Genomic DNA, 20,937 nt, shown 5'->3' with positions numbered 1-20,937 from the left:
TAAAATTCTAAACATTTTATGCCATTTTTTCCAGCAAGTTGTCTCGCATTTTACCAGAATACAAGGAGCAAAGTTTATGTAGAAATTAATTCTATGTCTTGTACTGCAAATATGTAAATCATTTTATAACAAACTGATTTGCATTACTTGCAATAAATGGTGGAAACTGAGCTTAAGAAATTGAAGATCTTTGGAAAGACCTTTGCAAAATGTTGTTTATTTACTTTACATAACATTCATTTGCTGGTAGCTCATTTTTGGTTGATAAATACTTTATCAATAAAATGAGATTAAGATTGGAAAAAATCTATATACATGTAAAAATGGATGGATGTTCCACATCTCCTAAACCACTGGATTCATTCCAACCAAACTTGGTACACCTACTACATACCGTCTGAAAAAAAATCACTGTGGGGGTAAGAACCACCTAGTTCCCATAGGGATGGTGGTAGGGATGAAAAAGTTTGGTAAAGCCTGACATTTAGGCTGTCTTCGCAACTGTCTTGTTGTGCAGTTAACATCGGAATGCATTGCAGGGGTTGTAAGTAAGCAGAGAGAAGGATGCAGGTGTGGATAATGAAAGGGGAAGAATGTAATGGACAGAGAAAATTGAAGGTATAGGTGAACAGAGATAGTAGATGGGATTAGATGGACAAAGGGACAGGGAAGAAGAGATGAACAGAGAGAGGGGAAGAAGAGATGGACAAGAAGAGGGGGAGGAGGAGATGGACAGAAATAGGAAGTGGAGCAGATGGTCAGAGAAAGAGGGAGGAGAAGATGGACAGAGAGGGAGCAGGAGGAAATTGAAATAGAGATTGTTACAGAGAAGGGCAGGTGGGGATGGACAGAGACAGGGGAAAGGATTGAGAAGTGTTGGAGGCAGGTGGAAGAGGGAATGGGGTTCTGGGTGGGTGGAAAAGGAAGAGGGGGCATGGGGACATGGAGAGAGATAAGTGGGAGGTGGAAATGAAAGAGATAGGTGGAGGAGGAGTTGGATAGAGAGAGAAGAGGAGTGGATAGAGAGAGGGGGTGGAGGAGGTGGACAGAGGGAGAGAGAAGGAGAAGATGGGCAGCAAGAGAAGGAATGAGTAGGTGGAATGAGAGAGGGGGGAGTAGGAGACTGAAAGAGATATGTGGAAAGAGGAGATAAATGAGACAAGGAGGAACTGGGCAGAGAGAGGAGGAGGAGCAGATGTGTGCAGTATATTCGCCATACTTAAATGTGGACAAAGTCATGGGTAATAAGCTAATTAGTAAATAAAACATCTTGGTCATTCCACAATGTCATTTCAGGCTACAATACATGTTAGTAGAAAATATGGGCATACAATGGGAAACTTCTAATCACCTTTCACATATTAGAGCACAATAACTTCATCGATATGGAAGGATGTTGACTTACTTACTCAGAAAGGCAAATAGGAACACACAAAGAATGTAAGAATGGTAGGGGTATCATCATGGCCCTGATGTCAACCAAAAGGATGTATGTGACATGTGTGCACTGACTGTAATGTGTGCAGTGAGGGAAATGTATGCTTTAACTCACCATGAGATATTAACAAATAGTGTAACCTCCATATGACACCATGTGCCAGACGATTACATGGTAGCTGTTCAGTACTGCATGTTCCTCTGGGTCTCATTCCCCTTGTGTAATTACTTTTTTATGTAGAGAAGCAACAGTCCCTACACAACACCTTGTGGGGATCCATATATTCTCGTTTCTGATTCTAATCTTAGTTTTATTTTGTTGCTGAATTAATCAATATGACAGTGTTTTCTGTGGGAAAAATAAGCCCCCAACAATGCAAGAAAGATTTCAAAAATGCCAAAATGTTTTAGTGTCCCCAGCAGAATTGTATTGTCACAGAATGAACAATTTTTAAATGGGTAAAAAATATGCCATCTTTAGCTAATATAAGGCTTCTGCATGTTGTACAAGCAATGAAAGTACACTAATGTAAAGCATGGAAAACACACAAACACACGCATCTACTTGAATCACATTAAGATATCATACATTTTTTATAACGTTAGTCAGTTTGGTAAATTAATATATGCATTCTCTTCTTTTGACAACTTTATTGAGCATTAGATTCACTAAAACTAAAAGAAAATTAGATAAAACTATGTATTTCTAGAGTTTATCACTGCAAGTTTTGGATAGAAAGTAAGGGGTTGCTTACACACTCACTAGTCCTTATCACACTATTACCCTTTAATCAGAGAAATAAAAGAAAAGTAGAAAGAAAACATCAAGAAAAGATAGCTAATGGGTAAATAGACTTATAATAAAATTTAGAAAAAATAACTTACTTTACAAAAAGACTTGACATACCTTAGTATATAACAGATTTAATTTAAGGAAACTAGTTTTAATAATTAAATTTAACAATATGTTTATGTACATGTTAATATTATGTATGCATAGGCTTAATAATTTACAAGATTTACCTTATATAAATGTCGCACATGTTGATCTGAATCTTTCAGCAAAAGATAGTCTGGTTTTGATAAGCTGAAATGTAGAGCAAAATAGATAAATAAATTGGAATTCTCCAAAGTTGGCGAGCTAATTATATATAAGATTTGTATGCAATTATTCTCATAGAATAATGACAACTTTGGTTCTCACCAAGAAACCCTTACCCTGAGATCTTTATATTTGCTTCTCTTTCCAACTGTACCACAGTTGAGCACTGTGTTGTATTGTTTATGTCATTACTTGTTGTATTTACAATGACTGAAAATGTCAGCATTGTAGCATTTTCATTTATGAAGGCATATTTTGTTACACTCATTACATCAAATTCCACAGTAAGATTTTTCTGTAGGAACAAACAATAGCAAGTTACACTGTAAGAAATGTGAGCAATAATATCATTATTTTACAGTAATTGTACCTAACACCACTTCAAAAAGCAACTTAGTTATTCAAAGGACCACCATACATTCAGTATTTGTTGCTCAATAATGAGTATTGTGTATTAATCTTGACCTTTTGAAACTAGTATCAAAGGTATGGTGTCTGTATAAGGGTAGTGTTATGCAATATAAATCAATTCCTGCAGAGATCAGAAGAAATTCAATTCACTCTGAACAAATTTCTACAAAGAACTAAAGGAAATTAAAGGGCAAAAGATCAGGAAATGGTGTGGAAGATATATATATGAATGCAACTTTGAAGAACTGAAGCTTCTGATTGATCAGGAAAAGCCAGATACCACACAGTCAACATAAGCAGAGGAAACTGATGACCATAGTTACATAGCAATAAGCAAAAATGTTTATTTTGCTAGTAACAGTTCCTGCAACTGTCAAATAAGACCAGATCATCTGTCCGGTGAACACATACGTATATGTTTCTGCAACAGTTGCCACAGTATGCACATAATAGCACATAACCTTCCAATCAGAATACTTGTTTCATTTTATTTGCACCAGTGGTTACAGTAGAGAAATACACATAAAACAGCACATGTAAAAAATAAATTATGTAGTTCTCCTTTTGTATTTGCAATAAGTTCTTGTTTTGGTTGTGATTTAGAAATCTGTGTTGCAACAAAAAAGCCCTTGATACACTAAAATACTTACAGAAAATTATCAGGCATGTTTCACCCATTCTGCATAACTCTTGCAGAGCATGTCTTGTTTTAACAAAAATGACTTTAGCCTACATGCTAACTTGAAGCCTGAACTTACAGATGTTACTTCCAAAGGCATTGCACTGCTTGTTGTGTTTGTTATGTACACTTCTAATAGTGAGTCAAAGCTACAAATTAGCACTATTTCTTTTCTGTAACCACCAAACACCACAGGGGTTCACTTACAGTGCCACTAGGAGAAAAGCCAAATAGTAATGAGTTTGTCCTAGAGATCGTAGTAAGTATGTTACTAAAAGGAGAAATTTTTGCTCTTTGTATAACAACTGTATTCAGTTGGAAAATAAATCCCTATACATACCATTTACACAGAGAACATAACTTATTCTATCTGAGGCTGCTGCAGAGGCAAGCAAAATATTTTGATTCACTTCTACTTTCTCTCCATACTGTAACTGGGCTTGAATCACAGCCCAACACTTAAGAGTTGGTACAAAATTTAAATATCGCCACAGAGTTTCATAAAGCAAAATACTCTGATCATATGTTTGTTATTTGAATTCACTAAAAATTAAGACACAGTTAATTAGAATAATTAATCTCAAAACCACTATTCTTATGAGATCACCAACCAACTATACATCCAACAGAACGTCCACTATCATACTGTGACCAGAAGCAGGGATGACCAATGACTGGCAGAGCATAGCTGAGTGCAACATGTTGAAGTTCAGTGGTTGCTTTACAGCCCATACCACCTGCCTTATCCGTTCCAGTAACACCTCCACAGGTGGGAATTGTTTTCTTGGACTCAGTCTTTGTCAGCCCTATCCCTACGTCAAATTTCACCTTGTCCCAATCCTTCCCACTTCACCTTATCAATGTACACTAACAGTTCCCCCTTGGTACTCTCCCTCTTCCTCTGATCTGTCACCCTCTCCAATGAGTTCTCTATTTCACGGTGTGCCACTAGCAATCCCCTACACTTACACCAGGAGAGCTCACCAGTGCCACATTCTTATTCCTTCCCTTGCTGCCTCTCCCTCCCAGCCATCAGCCACCATTTACTCCAAGCCTCCCTCTCCCAGCCTCCATTCCCTCTCATTGTTACTCTTCACTCCCAGTTGACTTGCAGTACTCACACAATGTAGTTAGTTGAAATATTGTAGCAGTGTTTGTACGTTTTATATTAGTTTATTGTGATAAAGTATCTTGTCCAAAAGCTCCACAACAGTTTCAGTCTTGTTTCTGTCCCTTTAAACTGATTAGTGCCTCAGCTACACTGTGAATGATTACTTTTACTTCTTCAATTATGTATATGCTAACCAGGATTTTTTGTTGACATATTTATTACCCCGTCAATCATTTATTGCTTCTGTTATGATGTGAAGTGTTGTGTTTCGTTCATTCCTCTGTTCATATGTCACTTTGGTTTTTCTTGCACTGTACAAGGCATATCAGTTGCTCAGTTTTCTAAAACATGATGTAGAAACCAGTACCTGTCACAGCTCAAACATACTCCCCATCAGAGACACTGGTTACCATTTTCCCCATTAATATCCCTACATAGATGCTATTTCCATTGTTAAGCACTTCCTCAGTAAACAATTACTAATACAAAATCCATATTTCATTCATAAAAATGTCATTCTCATAAATATTCCCTTTGTCATTGAGGAGATGATACACAAAGAGACCAGGAAAATATTCACAACAACTAGAACTGTTCTGTTTTGTGGCTACGTTTGTACAAGTTATTTATATTAAGTCATCCCAGAAAGACAGCAGTACCTGGTATTACTCAAATAAGTCTTTATGGATTTTCAGCATGCTGGGATACTTATCATATTATTTCAATATGACAAACAGCCAAAGTTCCAAAATAGCTCTTTTTATTACTTGATGATCACTATTTTCCAGGTTTTATTCATAACACCCATCCAATCAGAATAAATATTACTCCATACAGCAATCAATCATAACAATCCTTATGCAAAGGAGTAAAATGCAAGTGATCATGAAAGCAGATCCAAACCAGAATGAGATTTTCACTCTGCAGTGGAGTGTGCGCTGATATGAAACTTCCTGGCAGATTAAAACTGTGTGCCAGACCGAGACTCGAACTCAGGGCCTTTGCCTTTTGCGGGCAAGTGCTCTCCCAACTGAGCTACCCAAGCACAACTCACGTCCCATCCTCACAGCTTTACTTCTGCCATTATCTCGTCTCCTACCTTCCAAACTTTACAGAAGCTCTCCTGCGAACCTTGCAGAACTAGCACTCATGAAAGAAAGAATATTGCAGAGATATGGCTCAGCCACAGCCTGGGGGATGTTTCCAGAATGAGATTTTCACTCTGCAGTGGAGTGTGCACTGATATGAAACTTCCTGACACATTAAAACTGTGTGTCTGACCGAGACTAGAACTGAGGGGCTTTGCCTTTTGCGGGCAAGTGCTCTACCAACTGAGCTACCCAAGCTCAACTCATGCCCTGTCCTCACAGCTTTACTTCTGCCAGAATCTCGTATCCTACCTTCCAAACTTTACAGGAGAGCTTCTGTAAAGTTTGGAAGGTAGGAGACGAGATACTGGCAGAAGTAAAGCTGTGAGGACGGGGCGTGAGTCGTGCTTGGATAGCTCAGTTGGTAGAGCACTTGCCCACGAAAGGCAAAGGTCCTGAGTTCGAGTCTCGGTCCGGCACACAGTTTTAATCTGCCAGGAAGTTTCATATCAGCGCACACTCCACTGAAGAGTGAAAATCTCATTCTGGAAACATCCCCCAGGCTGTGGTTAAGCCATGTCTCCGCAATATCCTTTCATTCAGGAGTGCTAGTTCTGCAAGGTTCGCAGGAGAGCTTCTGTAAAGTTTGGAAGGTAGGAGACGAGATATGGGCAGAAGTAAAGCTGTGAGGATGGGGTGTGAGTTGTGTTTGGGTAGCTCAGTTGGTAGAGCACTTGCCCGTGAAAGGCAAAGGTCCTGAGTTCGAGTCTCGGTCCAGCACACAGTTTTAATCTGCCAGGAAGTTTCAGATCCAAACCAGTATTCCTTGGTTTACTTCCATCCTCCCTATTGAAATTTCCCTCAGTATAGTTATGAAAATAATTGCCACATATTTCACACATACACTCCTGGAAATTGAAATAAGAACACCGTGAATTCATTGTCCCAGGAAGGGGAAACTTTATTGACACATTCCTGGGGTCAGATACATCACATGATCACACTGACAGAGCCACAGGCACATAGACACAGGCAACATAGCAAGCACAATGTCGGCACTAGTACAGTGTATATCCACCTTTCACAGCAATGCAGGCTGCTATTCTCCCATGGAGACGATCGTAGAGATGCTGGATGTAGTCCTGTGGAACGGCTTGCCATGCCATTTCCACCTGGCGCCTCAGTTGGACCAGCGTTCGTGCTGGACGTGCAGACCGCGTGAGACGACGCTTCATCCAGTCCCAAACATGCTCAATGGGGGACAGATCCGGAGATCTTGCTGGCCAGGGTAGTTGACTTACACCTTCTAGAGCACGTTGGGTGGCACGGGATACATGCGGACGTGCATTGTCCTGTTGGAACAGCAAGTTCCCTTGCCGGTCTAGGAATGGTAGAACGATGGGTTCGATGACGGTTTGGATGTACCGTGCACTATTCAGTGTCCCCTCGACGATCACCAGTGGTGTACGACCAGTGTAGGAGATCGCTCCCCACACCATGATGCCGGGTGTTGGCCCTGTGTGCCTCGGTCATATGCAGTCCTGATTGTGGCGCTCACCTGCACGGCGCCAAACACGCATACGACCATCATTGGCACCAAGGCAGAAGCGACTCTCATCGCTGAAGACGACACGTCTCCATTCGTCCCTCCATTCACGCCTGTCGCGACACCACTGGAGGCGGGCTGCACGATGTTGGGGCGTGAGCGGAAGATGGCCTAACGGTGTGCGGGACCGTAGCCCAGCTTCATGGAGACGGTTGCGAATGGTCCTCGCCGATACCCCAGGAGCAACAGTGTCCCTAATTTGCTGGGAAGTGGCGGTGCGGTCCCCTACGGCACTGCGTAGGATCCTACGGTCTTGGCGTGCATCCGTGCGTCGCTGCGGTCCGGTCCCAGGTCGACGGGCACGTGCACCTTCCGCCGACCACTGGCAACAACATCGATGTACTGTGGAGACCTCACGCCCCACGTGTTGAGCAATTCGGCGGTACGTCCACCCGGCCTCCCGCATGCCCACTATACGCCCTCGCTCAAAGTCCGTCAACTGCACATACGGTTCACGTCCACGCTGTCGCGGCATGCTACCAGTGTTAAAGACTGCGATGGAGCTCCGTATGCCATGGCAAACTGGCTGACACTGACGGCGGCGGTGCACAAATGCTGCGCAGCTAGCGCCATTCGACGGCCAACACCGCGGTTCCTGGTGTGTCCGCTGTGCCGTGCGTGTGATCATTGCTTGTACAGCCCTCTCGCAGTGTCCGGAGCAAGTATGGTGGGTCTGACACACTGGTGTCAATGTGTTCTTTTTTCCATTTCCAGGAGTGTATATTTTTCCTTCACACTTCCAATCCTACCATGTAATTACACTTAGGAAATATTTTCTGTCAACGTGAATGTCACTAAAGTTATAATAACTCATGCATTCCAGCTTAACTATCCTCCACAATACTGATACCTCTCATATAGTTTTGTGATTTCTAAATTTGATGTATCTCATTGCAAACACCAAAACATTGTATTTGCTTTGCAAAATGTGATTTGTGTGAGACTTCCAAATCAAGAATGTGATTCTCTTAATTTATTATACACTGATGAGCCCAAACATTGTGACCTATGTCCAACTCAAGGTTGTATGCTGCCTGGTGGTGCTGAGGGCACATGATGCAGTAAGAGGAGTATATGAGGGGAGCAGTGACACTTGGGGAATCATTCTAGTGACAATAAGTGGCATAAATGGAGAATCTATTGTTTTAAGTGACTTTAACAAAAGTACAAACAGTGAAGCTGGTCACCTGTTCACGTGCTACTGTTGTGAGCATCCATGGAAAGTGATTGAAGAATGCTGAAACCATGAGTAGGAGACAAGAAGCTGGATGTCCATACCTCATCACAGAACATTTGGGCCATAGGCTTGCCCACTCTCCAAAGCAGATGTTGCAGATCTGATGACAGAGGACACTGGTGGCACAGGTGCAAATGTGATGGAACACGCCATTCAGCACACAGTGTTGAACAAGGAGTTCCATAGTAGAGGACACCTAATTGTTTCCATGTTAACCCAACAACATTGTCAATTATGATTACATTGGGCATGAGATCATTGAGAATTGACTATGGATCAATGGAATTGTGTTGGTTGGTTGGATGAATACCATTTATTGTTAAACCAGGTCAATGGTCATGTCCAGATATGCCACCATCCAAGTGAACAGCTGCTTGAAACAAGCAGCACACCATGGATACAGGCAAATGGGAGCAGTATTATGTTATGGGGGCCATTCATATAGGCTTCCATGGAACTTGAGGTAGTATCCAAGGCACCATGACACCTGCGGACTACGTGAATATTATTAGGAAACATCTGTAAACTCCTTATGCTTGATGTCTTCCCCAACTGTGATGGCATCTTGCAGCAGGATAGTGTCCATGTCATAAGGCCAGAATCCTGCCATAGTGGTTTGAGGAGTATGCTAGTTAACTCATATTGATGTCTTGACCATCAAATTCAGCTTATCTGAATCCAGTAACACTTAACTGGGATGCTATTGGGCACCAGCTCTGCACTCACAAACCAACTGCCTATAAGTTACGGGACGTTTGTGACATGTGCAAAGGCATCCAGTGCCACAAATCTCTGGAAAATTACAAAGTACTTAATGAATCCATAGCATGCAGAATCACTGCTGAATTGCATTCCAGAGGTGGATCAATATGCTTTTAAGCAGGTAGTCATAATATTTTGGTTCACCAGTGTATGAATTACAGTGCTTTCCTCGTCAGATTCTTTCCAGTTACCGAGTGAGGTGGCGCAGTGGCTAGCACACTGAACTCACATTCAGGAGGACGATGGTTCAATCCCATTTCCGGCCATCCTGATTCAGGTTTTCATGATTTTCCTAAATCGCTACAGGATGTTTCCTTTGAAAGGGCATGGCCGACTTCCTTCCCCGTCCTTCGCTGACTGCTCTCCTCCCCCAAATAATCCAGTACTTTCCAGTTCCCATAAAATCTGTTTTTTCAACTTAATATATATTTGTTTCATTTTAGGGGGATCTTATGAAATCATAAACATTTTTGGCTGTCAGATAACTCATGCTCATCTGTCAACCTCTACACTTCTCTTAGCGAGCTAGTAGCATTTTGCTGTCAGTTATAGCAATGGAAGATGGACCTACCCTTTGTTGCTTTGCTTGTTGAACAGGTAAGTTTCAGGATGGAGAGAAATTACAGTAATACATTTATACAATGCAGGCTTTCATGTTGCTTTGCTTGTGGAACAGGTAGGTTTCAGGATGGAGAGAAATTACAGTAATACATTCATACAATGCAGGCTTTCATGTCTGGTATTTGTGCTTTTTGTGATATTTGTTTTGTGATAATTAGGCTGTCATTTGAGGCATAATCTCTGCTTACTATTTACTGTTTCAGTGCTGAGACATCATTAAGGGCCATAAAAACTCAGAAAAGAGTTACAATCTCAAACCAGCTCAGTAGTCTGAAGTGCTACTACATAGTCAGTCAATAGCTGGTTTATGATTTCATCAGACTGCTGCCTAAGATCACTGTGTCATACTGACTTATATTGTAGAGCTTTATTCAGTACTAAGGTCTATCACTTGTCTAGTTTCAATCCTTTTCTTTTTGATCAAATTGATTTTATGTTTCTGAATTTATGTGGTCTCTCCATGCATCCTAACATAGTAGTGATATGATCGATGCAAGTATCTTCTGGCCAGCAGGAATAAATTGGCAATTCCTGAAAATGTATAGAAAACAGGGAATCACCAAATTTGTTTCTCTTATACAATGATTTTATCAAGCCCAAATCATTACTATACTTGGATGTACAGTGAAGCCATAGATATTCAGAAACACAAAAACATCTTCAACAGAAAATAAGAGGAACTGAAATTAGACAAGTAGTGGGCCTTAGTACTAAACAAAACACCATAAAACAGTTCAACAAGACTATGCTCTCTTAGTCAGTGTACTGAAGACATAACGAACAGACCATTGCCTTGAGACATATAGAGTATTCAGCTTGTTGAACTTGTTGGATGTTGTAACTGCTTTCCGAGTTGTTATGGCCTCCGATGATATTTCTGTTATTTGGAACACGAAATGCTAGGCCATGAAATGTGACTTGTATGACATTCAAATGTCCATAAAAGAAATGTCACCAGAAAAGTAATGTGGTGTTATACCAGAAGATTTATTTGTGCATTCTTGTTAAATGAAACAAAACTTCAACTTTTAAGTAATGTGGCAGCTAAGGTGAAACACTAAATTATAAGAAGGCAAAGATCTTGTCCTGAAGAAAGGGTTCTACTTTGCAGTCACCAATATAATCACTTATGTAATAATGTACCATGAGACACATTTCCTAAAACAACTTATTTTTGAAACTTCTGAAAGAGTGGAGCAGTATCCTAAAATGTCCATACTATGCCACCATTTCTTTCACACTGAGATTGTAAAGCCAGAGTAAAAGATATGGAACCACTGATTTTGCCTGAGTGCAACTAAAATAAAAATATTAATAGTGGGTTCATTTGTTTCTTAATAACTACATAATACACAATAATACTTACTGCCACTATGGTATCATTATATACATTTCCTATATCACACACAATTTCTAGATCTATTGTTTGTTTACATAGTTTTGGTATTTTTGCTGGTTCAATTAATGCTTCACTTTCAACTGTCAAGGTAACTGAATAAGCTGGCTCACAGCCATTGTGAAGCATCACTTCCAATGATATTAGACCTTCTGAACCAACAATATAAACATTGTTTCCACCAAATCTGAAACAGATACAATTACAATGCCACAAACATATCCCTTTTGTTAATTTCTACAGCCTCCTCTGAGTATACATTTTCTTTTAAGTATTAATTAGGTAGACTCTGGCCACCTGCAGGACACTGAGTATCAATTAATCAATGACAAACAATCTTTAAGAATGAATTTAAAATCGGGAGCTTTAGTATAAAACATGCATTTATCCATTCATTCATCATTCTTCAAGGATTTTATCATGAATTTTCAGGGGTATGTAACTAGTCCAAATATACATTAGCAAAGAGACACAACTGTTAGAAACTGTATTCATTATTAACTGCTTTCTCTTCTATAAATCATTTGGGTTACCTCAGTCTATATTAATTTTAACGGTGACTCTGCTAGTCTGAAAGAAATAAAGGTGATGGGGAGGGGTGGTGGTGGGGGGAGGGGTGGGAGAGGGAGGGAGAGAGTGCTGCTGCCCCCTCACTTATAATATATATTTTCTATTTACACCTGCTGCTGCCATATGCAAACACAGAAGTACAGAAGCAACAGATAATTACAAGTTTAAGTTGAGTGAATTTTCAGGTGTAGAAGTGTTAGTACACATATGATAGCTGTAATTGTCAGAGAGTGAAAATAAATACTGCATTTTCAAGGACTACAGAGGTATATGCTGCAGAATTGTAGTAACAAGAGTCAACATTTTACAAACAACAGTAATGAATTTTTCAGTTTGGAGGACATAAAATAACAAATTGTGTGATTTTTAAGACACTTAAAAGGATTATGTGGAATACAAGTAAGAGAAGGAGCAAAGTTGGCCAGTCATCATATAGTTGAGATACAGAACACTGGATAGGGGCATAAAGAAGGCTGAAAATGGTGCTGAGCACTCAGGCAGTGTTGTTATTTGGAATTAGTACAGAACACTTACGCACAGTGTAATGGAACTGATCTATAGCTCACCACTTCCTATATGTAATACTTGTCAATACATTTAAAAATAAATGGACTGTTCAATACTCTTCAAAAATTCACTATAGGATGCAAAAGAGTTCAAAATTGTAATTTCACATTTTGTATGCTTTTAATGGTATCAATAAAATAGTTCTGCACACTTATATACAAAATATGTGTCAAAATTATGGATCTAACATAAATAATATTAATTGTCTAAAAACTTAATTATTTTTCATATATTGGATTTATCTAGAAACTTGCTTATTCAATTTTATTTCCATTTGAAGTAATCAACATTAACATTATTATATATAAACTTTTAAAATAACTTCAAAGAAAAGATTGTCAATAAGTAATTCATTTGTTATCCAAATGAATGTCTTTGACACATGTATAATGTTATTGTGAGAAGTCATATGTTCATAGGAGTGAGCTGTAGTTATTGGCACATACTGCCTTGCTGAACAGTTGTAGTTTCATATTTTATACTTGGAAGTTAATTAAAATGATTCTGTATGATAAAAATTATGAGTGTAATTACAAATTGATGTATTCTGTTACTTAGATAAAGCTTTTTTGAGAGAAAGTATAATTATTTATTTGTGTAACTGCTGTAACTGACTATAATGAACAAGTTTTAAAACTGAAGAAAGTGTGGAAACATGAAAAATACCATGTCTGAAATGAAGGCAATAAAAAAAAGCAGCTGAATGAAGTTTAACCACACAATGTACTTACCTGAAAATCAAAACCTGGATCATACTACATAGACACAAATTCTTTCAATGAGCCCTGTTTTCATTAGGGAGCCAAAAGAAACAGATGATAGTAATATTTTTATCATGCAGCCGTCTTTCATTAGACTAGCATTTTCACTACAAAAATGTGCATTTGATTTAAACAACAATTAAAGACATTTTTCAAGCTTGCACATTTAATTGTTTTATGCATTATAGAGGGGATAGTCATAATGACAGACAATCATATATGGATATGTTGTACTGGCAGTCTACATTGTGTCAGGTAGAATGGGTGAGAGACAGGGGAGATGGGAGATGAATGTAGGGCTGTATGGAAGAGCAAATAACACCTGGGAGGGACAGGCAGCAAGGGAAAGGAATAGAAATGTGGCATCAGTGAGCTCACTGTGGCTAAGGAAAGGGATCTTGCATATGATATATGATGAAGTGATGGAATTAGCTTTGTGTGTTGGTAGGAGGGGTGAGGGGGGGTATTTGGGGATGATTGGAGTAGAAGGGTGCAGGAAGAGGCTAGCAGAGATGGAAGTCTGGAGGATTGTGGGACCAAAGAATGAGTGAGTGTAAGGATGATCAAGGAAGTTGTTATTGGAGGAGTGAGAGGAGGGCAGCATCATCCAGTTGGTTTAGGTTGTGAAGCAGCCATTTAAGCCAAGTACATTGAGCTCAAAGAGCATTTTCTGTAACTCAGTGGTCAACTGTAACATAGGCCACAGTTTGTCAATGGTCATTCATTTCGATGGGGGGCTTTTTTTGTGATCATGGCCACACAAAAGACCATGCAATAGTTACAACATGGTTGCTTTAATAGGTTTCCCTGCCTCTGATAGAATATGCTATGCCTATGACAGGACTGGAGTAAAATGTGCTGGGTGAGTGTGTAGGACATGTCTTGAAACTAGGTATTCAACTGTGGAGAAATATTACCCAAGTGGAAAGTTTTCTGGATAATGGATGGCATAAGAATGGGCTGGATATTTTGTAAATTGGTTGGGTTGCAAACCACCATTTTAGAAGAAATGAGGACAACTGCAGCACAATTATAGGTAGTGGAAACCATGGCAAAGAATCTGCATAAGTTGTTCCAGTGTGGTAAGATATTGGGTAATGCAGATATGTGCTCCTATGTAGCTTGTTCACATGGGCAGTTGGAGGATTAGGGGTGTGCATGGATATGGCATGGGAGATCAGTTTGTGAAATAAGTTTGGATGATAGTGCTTGTCAGTGAAGATCTCTGTAAGATCTTTGATACACTGCAGATGCTCCATGAATAAGTGTCCAAAGAACATGGGAGATGCCTTTTAATGTGGAAGAAGCAGCAGCTGTCAAATTAAAGGTAATACTGATGGTTCGTGGGCTTGACATGAACAAGGTATTTATCAATCAGTTAGAGAATTGGAGGCCAGCATCCAGGTAGGTAACACAGTGGGTTGAGGAGAACACAAAAAGAAAGTTTTTATTTTTCCCTTTGTTTTCTTTACAGTATATATTGCTTAAATTTCTTGTGTGTTTTTGTATTTAATAGATTTATTCTCATGTTTTGTCGGGGATCAGTAATGCAGTAGTTGCTCTTTTGTTTGTTCTGAAAACAAGTGATCACTTGATTCAGCATAGTTAGCCACTTAGGCTGGCTCCAACTGTCACCTGTGACACATCTCCATGGCAGTAAGTTAAGTATTTGGCTTCTCCTGTGTTTTCTTGGTAGTATATTCTACTTATATTCTGTGCATGTTTTATGTATTCAAGAGGTCATGTTTTGTAAGGGTAAATCCAGGAAGTCTGTAGCTCAGTTGTCCTTTCTTCTGAACAGGTAGTGTTGTGTCCTGCCTACTCATTGAAAATGGGGTGTCTAGGAAACCTGATTTCTCAGATTGCTATACCACAATTCAAGCAAATCGTATTAATGAATTTTTATTACAGTAAGATAAATAACAGTACCTAACTTTAAGAATTTACAATGGTCTGTCATAATCAGTTGGTGATAGTCAAATAAGAAGTCTCTTCAGTGTATACAACTACTAATACAAGTGAAACAATACAGTTCATAAGTCACTGCTGTATTATTCATAGAATCTTCAACTGGGCACGTCCACTGGTTTTGTTCCCCAAACCTTCATTTCAAATTCACCTCTGTGTTGACTTTATGTCTACAGTCAACCTCCAAACTGTGATTCATACTTATCCATTGCCATGCCCAGAGGATCTCATGACAGATTAGACACTGGTCATTACTTTTCAAAACTTGACTTGCGTGATGCATATCTTCAAATACCACTAGATGAAGAATCTCAAAAATATGTGTGTTATGAACATTCATTTAGAATTAGTTAAATATGTGTGCTTGCCTTTTGGCAGTGCTTCCACACTTGCCATTTTCCAACAGTATTTGGAAAAGCTGACTACTCAAGTGCCAAACTGTTCAAACTATTCGGGCAATATTGTCGTAGCACGTCATACACCTGAAAAACACATTGCAAATTTGAATGATTTGCTTTGTGTGTTATCTGATGCTGGACTAAAGTGTCAACTGGACAAGTGTGATTTTATTAAACCTGAATTACACACCTTGATCATGTCATAAGCAGTCAAGTTGTACATTCTCTTCAATTACATTTTTTAGCCATACGAGATTTGCCAGTTCCTTGCAGTGTCACAGAATTGTAGCCAGTTTCAGGGAAAATGAACTATTATAGTTTATACTGTACAAACCACAGCTCCATTGCATCACTTGCATCACAAAAAATGTCCCCATTGTTTGGAAAGCTGAGTGCCAAGAAGCTTTACAAAAACTTAAAGGTGCATTACTCAGCGATCAATGCTTGGTTCACTTTGACCCTGAAAAACCAGTTGGTGTTGCAAGATACACTTCTTCTTACAGAATCAGTGCAGTTCTTTCACAAGAATTGGTTATAAAGACAGGCCTATTGTTTTCACATCAAAAGTGTTGTCCAAAGCTCAGTGTAACTATTCACAAACAGAGAAAGAGGCACTGGCTATTGCGCATGGTGTCACCAAATTCCACCACTATTTGTATGGCAGAAAATTCTACTTAGTAGTGGATCACAAGCCATTGTAGTCCTTGTTTCATCCGATGAAGCCGGTTCCTGTGTGAACTGCCCAAAAATTGCAATGATGGGCTTTCTTGTTGTCTCAGTACCGGTATGAGATTGTGTATCATCAGACGGCTAAACATGGTAATGTGGATGCACTTTCACATCATCCGATTGGCCCTGATACAGACCTTGATGCTTATGCTGCATCTTGATGTCACATCGATGCTCAGGATTGGTTCAAATGGCTCTGATCACTATGGGACTCAACTGCTGAGGTCATTAGTCCCCTAGAACTTAGAACTAGTTAAACCTAACTAACCTAAGGACATCACAAACATCCATGCCCGAGGCAGGATTCGAACCTGCGACCATAGCGGTCTTGCGGTTCCAGACTGCAGCGCCTTTAACCGCACGGCCACTTTGGCCGGTGATGCTCAGGATTCTGAATTACTTCATTCCTTTCCTGTGAACTATAGGAAAATTACACAGACCAGGGAAACTGATTCAGATTTGAACATTTTGCTACAATACATTTGCACATCTTGGCCTCACTCATTGCACAGCATAAGCATAAAGAACTCTGTAGTCTGCTGATACTTTGCACATCAGCATAGCCTCACTACACAGCAAGGTGTGATTCTTGTTCAAAATGACATTAGAGAGTCACATTTGTTCATCCCTAAAGCACTGGAAAATAAGTGTTGCTCTTACTTCACCAAGGACACTGGTTGACTGTTTGTATGAAACAGTTTGCATGTCAACATTGTACTTGGCAAGGTATGGATATCACAGTGTCACACATGTGCAGAAAAACAGTCCATTCCACCACAAAAGTTCTCTGCTTGGCCTGATTCGCAATCACCTTAGCAATGTGTGCACATAGATGAGTGGGCAGGACACAACAGGCAGCTACACAGTTCATGAAGGTATCGGCATCCATTGCTGACAAGTCAGGAGGTTAACAAGTTGAGTGTCTAGGTATTTGTGAGATTTTATATTTTACTTTTTCAGTTAGTCTTGCCAAGAAGGGTAGAAAATATGTACTCTGTGAGCAATAGCAGGAGGAGCTGGCCAAGCAGGAGGAGCTGGCCTCAGTTCACAAACAGTTGAATTCAAGTACTGAGTCTCAAAGAATACACTTGGGGAGGATCAAGGAAATGTCTGTCATTTCCAGCTAGTGAGCTCTTCATGGCTGGCGACTTCTTATGTCACCAACAACCAGTGCAGCAACTCCACCACAGTAACACAAGTAAAAAGTTTACAGACCTTAGCCTGTGGCACATTCAAAATTCCTAAGTGAAGTATTATAAAATATAAACAGTCACAAAAGATATAAATTAAATTTGGCATGAGAATTTCATTCTGCTCCTCCTAGGCAGAAATTTTAACACACTTATAACATCAACTGACATAACCAGTCTACATTGTGAAATAAAATGAAAACTGAAATACAATGAAAACTGCCACATTACAACAATTTGGATGTTTGTTTTCCACCTCCATCCAATAGCTTTATAGCATGGTCATGTCACACAAATGCAGTGGCTTCTAGCATACTGAGTGACAAACAACAAGCTTGCTTGGCAGCTTGTTCCAAAAAAATGGCTGATGTGATTGGTGTATTGTTAGATTAGATTAGATTAGTTTTCGTTCCATAGATCCGTGCTGAGGAGATCCTCGTGGATGTGAATGGATTGACTGCGGCTTTCACTTAGGATTAATATATACAGTTAAAGCTTGCATGCACTTCACTACCATGCATTAATTTTCCTACATTGGTTCTGCTCAGAGCCTGTTGACAGAATATGGAATGTATCATTCCTCTACCAATTACAGCCAATGTAGGCCACTCCATTTGCCATGTGCAGCACCACAATTAACAGGTCATGTTCAGTGAACAGTTATTCATCTCTGTTGCAGTCCATGATGGTGTTTAATGTCTTGTGACAGCAAACAAATTGTTATAAATGTAACGGATTGCTGGGACAGAGAAACTTTATTGCATATTCATTGGAATAAGTAAGTACCACATGTGAAGGAAAACTTGTGTGTATATACATGCTTTCATGAAACCTGCCATGGTTACATTACAGCAAGTGAAAAGTTCAAAGTGCACATGGCACACATTGGCAATAGTATGGTGCACTGTCACTAGCTACAGATGGAAAACACATACCCCCATACCTTATATTCCACCATCTTTCACCAAGTTTCACAGGTTTCAGTTTAAGTCACCTTGTTCATCAATGTTTGCTTATTATTGGGTGAGGTTAAAGAAAATATCTCTTAAATAATTTAAATAATTGACATATAACTTGTGGTTGTAGTATGTTGGAAAATAGCTCAATTACTTTGTACGCAGATGCAAATTCCAGTTTTTTAGTGGGTTACTTCTTCTTGTTCCAACCTGTTAATTTTTAAGAACTGATGAAATTCTTTACCAGAAATTATTGTATAAATATTAAATTTTACATTTAATTTCCATAAATTATACAGATTTTATAAAATTTATTGAAGAGGATTATGATTTTTAAACATCTATGCCAATTACATATGTTCTTGCTTGTATTTTCATGTTTTTAACATTTTCCTCAATTCTTAATTTTCCTCAATTTCACGTTTTTTAAGTCTGAACTGCTTTGAAATGTAAAATAGGGGTGTTACTGTAAATCCAATGATTACCAATCTACTGAAAATATGTTGGTTGTTTCATTACAACCTTCTTACTCTCTGATGCATTCATATTCCACAAAAATAGTTTTATTTCACTTGACCAGTTACCTGTTTCATCTACTCATGCAGAATGATCAGTAATAATTTCATTATACTTACCAAGATCTTCTACTGATATAACTACATGCGTTTCCAGTTGTTGGGATACAAGTAATTCTTCATTAACAGAGAATTTAATCCATCTTTCAATAAGACTCCATCCAATTGGGTATGCATGTGCTTTATAGAGCAAACTTTAACTATGGAAGCATGCTATGCTGCTCTCATTTACGGCAGTAATGTGCTGCAGGCCTGTGGGAGATTCCTTTACTATTTGCAAAGAAGGCCAGCTCATTCTGTGTTATTGCGCAATAGGGGTGAGAAAATATTTTGTTGACACCCACCTACATAGGGAGAAATGATCATCATAATAAAATAAAAAAAATCAGAGCTCAAACAGAAAGATTTAGGTGTTCCTTTTTCCCACGCACCATTTGAGAGTGGAATGGTAGAGAAGTAGTATGAAAATTGTTTGATGAACCCGCTGCCAGGCACATAAGTGTGAATTGCAGAGTAACCATGTAGATGTAGATGTAGATGTAGATGTAAATCCCTAATTTTTTTTTTTTTTTTTTTTTTTGATGTTAACAGCGTAGTACTTAATTGCTTACTGGTAGACAGCTTCCTGAATTCTTTCCACTTTAATTCTAGCATCACTCAAAGTATTTTATAATTATTTCATTAGCCTAGCTATCCCTTCTTTGCTGTCTAATGTTTTTACATTATTTTGCATTGTACCTAAATCCTTATTCATGGTAATCATTGTAGCATTAGCATACTTCTGTTATTCAATTATTACTTTATACATGATTTTAGTTACATTTAACAATCCTTGATCCATACCCATAATTTTCCTCATGTATGTCTGTATGTCTTGCTACTTCTTGGAATTGACATATTGTACTATTCAAACCTGAAACATCATCATTATCTGCTCTGCTAAACACAGTTTTTAGTAGTTTATCATCCGCATCCAGCCATCCTCTCTTCCTCCATACTAGAGATTGGGATTGTACCTGTTACTTGCTGCAACAGCTCACTCAGCTTATCACAGTAAAACTTAACTTCATAACATTCATTCAATGTAGTTCCTTTAGTATTTCCCCATTCAGCTTCCTTTAGCAGTTCTAAGAGCATACCTTGCAAACTTCTCACTTTGTTCCTTACCTCCAAAATGTCAAAGTCAGTCTCAATGACCATATGTGGTTCATGAGGATTATGTACACCTGCTGTGCAAACAGAACCCCATTCTGGAAAGGCTGGCTAATGATTCCTTCTGCTCCAAAGGAGCAAAATATTATGTGTCCCAGATAGTTTACTTGTGGTTGCACAGAGTGACATCAGTGCTAAGCATAATCTGAGCCTTTCCAACATGCCAAATACCATCTCCAAATGCTGAACATGTTCTTCGATACCTTTTACAAGTACAATTATATAAACTAAATAGACCATAAATTTATTTGTTTTTAAGCCTCTGAGGACTCCATCTAATAACAATGAAATTCATCTGGCACATTTGCCAACCCAAGAGGCACCCAACAATATTGATAATGACCAGAAGACATGGTACGTGCTCTTTGAGGTCTATCTTCACGATGTACCTCAATTTGACAATATTCACTTCTTAAATATAGAGTCCCCCCCCCCGTCCACAATGAACCATGGACCTTGCCATTGGTGGGGAGGCTTGCGTGTCTCAGTGATACAGATAGCCGTACCGTAGTTGCAACCACAACGGAGGAGTATCTGTTGAGAGGCCAGACAAATGTGTGG

The 20,937-nt window shown here is 39.1% G+C and overlaps 1 protein-coding gene across 1 annotated transcript in view; it reads right to left on the bottom strand.

Moving 5' to 3' along the window:
* Positions 1-20,937, bottom strand: part of LOC126260591 (integrin alpha-PS5-like) — a 563,809-nt gene that overhangs the window by 112,532 nt on the left and 430,340 nt on the right. The window contains exons 16-18 of the mRNA XM_049957927.1: positions 11,421-11,637; positions 2,656-2,834; positions 2,461-2,524 (exon numbers count right to left, since the gene is read on the bottom strand). Of these exons, the coding sequence (XP_049813884.1) occupies positions 2,461-2,524; positions 2,656-2,834; positions 11,421-11,637 (460 nt within the window). The remainder of the gene's footprint in view (positions 1-2,460; positions 2,525-2,655; positions 2,835-11,420; positions 11,638-20,937) is intronic.

Source organism: Schistocerca nitens, chromosome 5, assembly GCF_023898315.1.
Source record: "Schistocerca nitens isolate TAMUIC-IGC-003100 chromosome 5, iqSchNite1.1, whole genome shotgun sequence".
NCBI classification, from domain to species: Eukaryota; Metazoa; Arthropoda; class Insecta; order Orthoptera; family Acrididae; genus Schistocerca; species Schistocerca nitens.
Note: the sequence above shows the minus strand (reverse complement) of the source record. Positions and strands in the feature narration are given on the sequence as shown.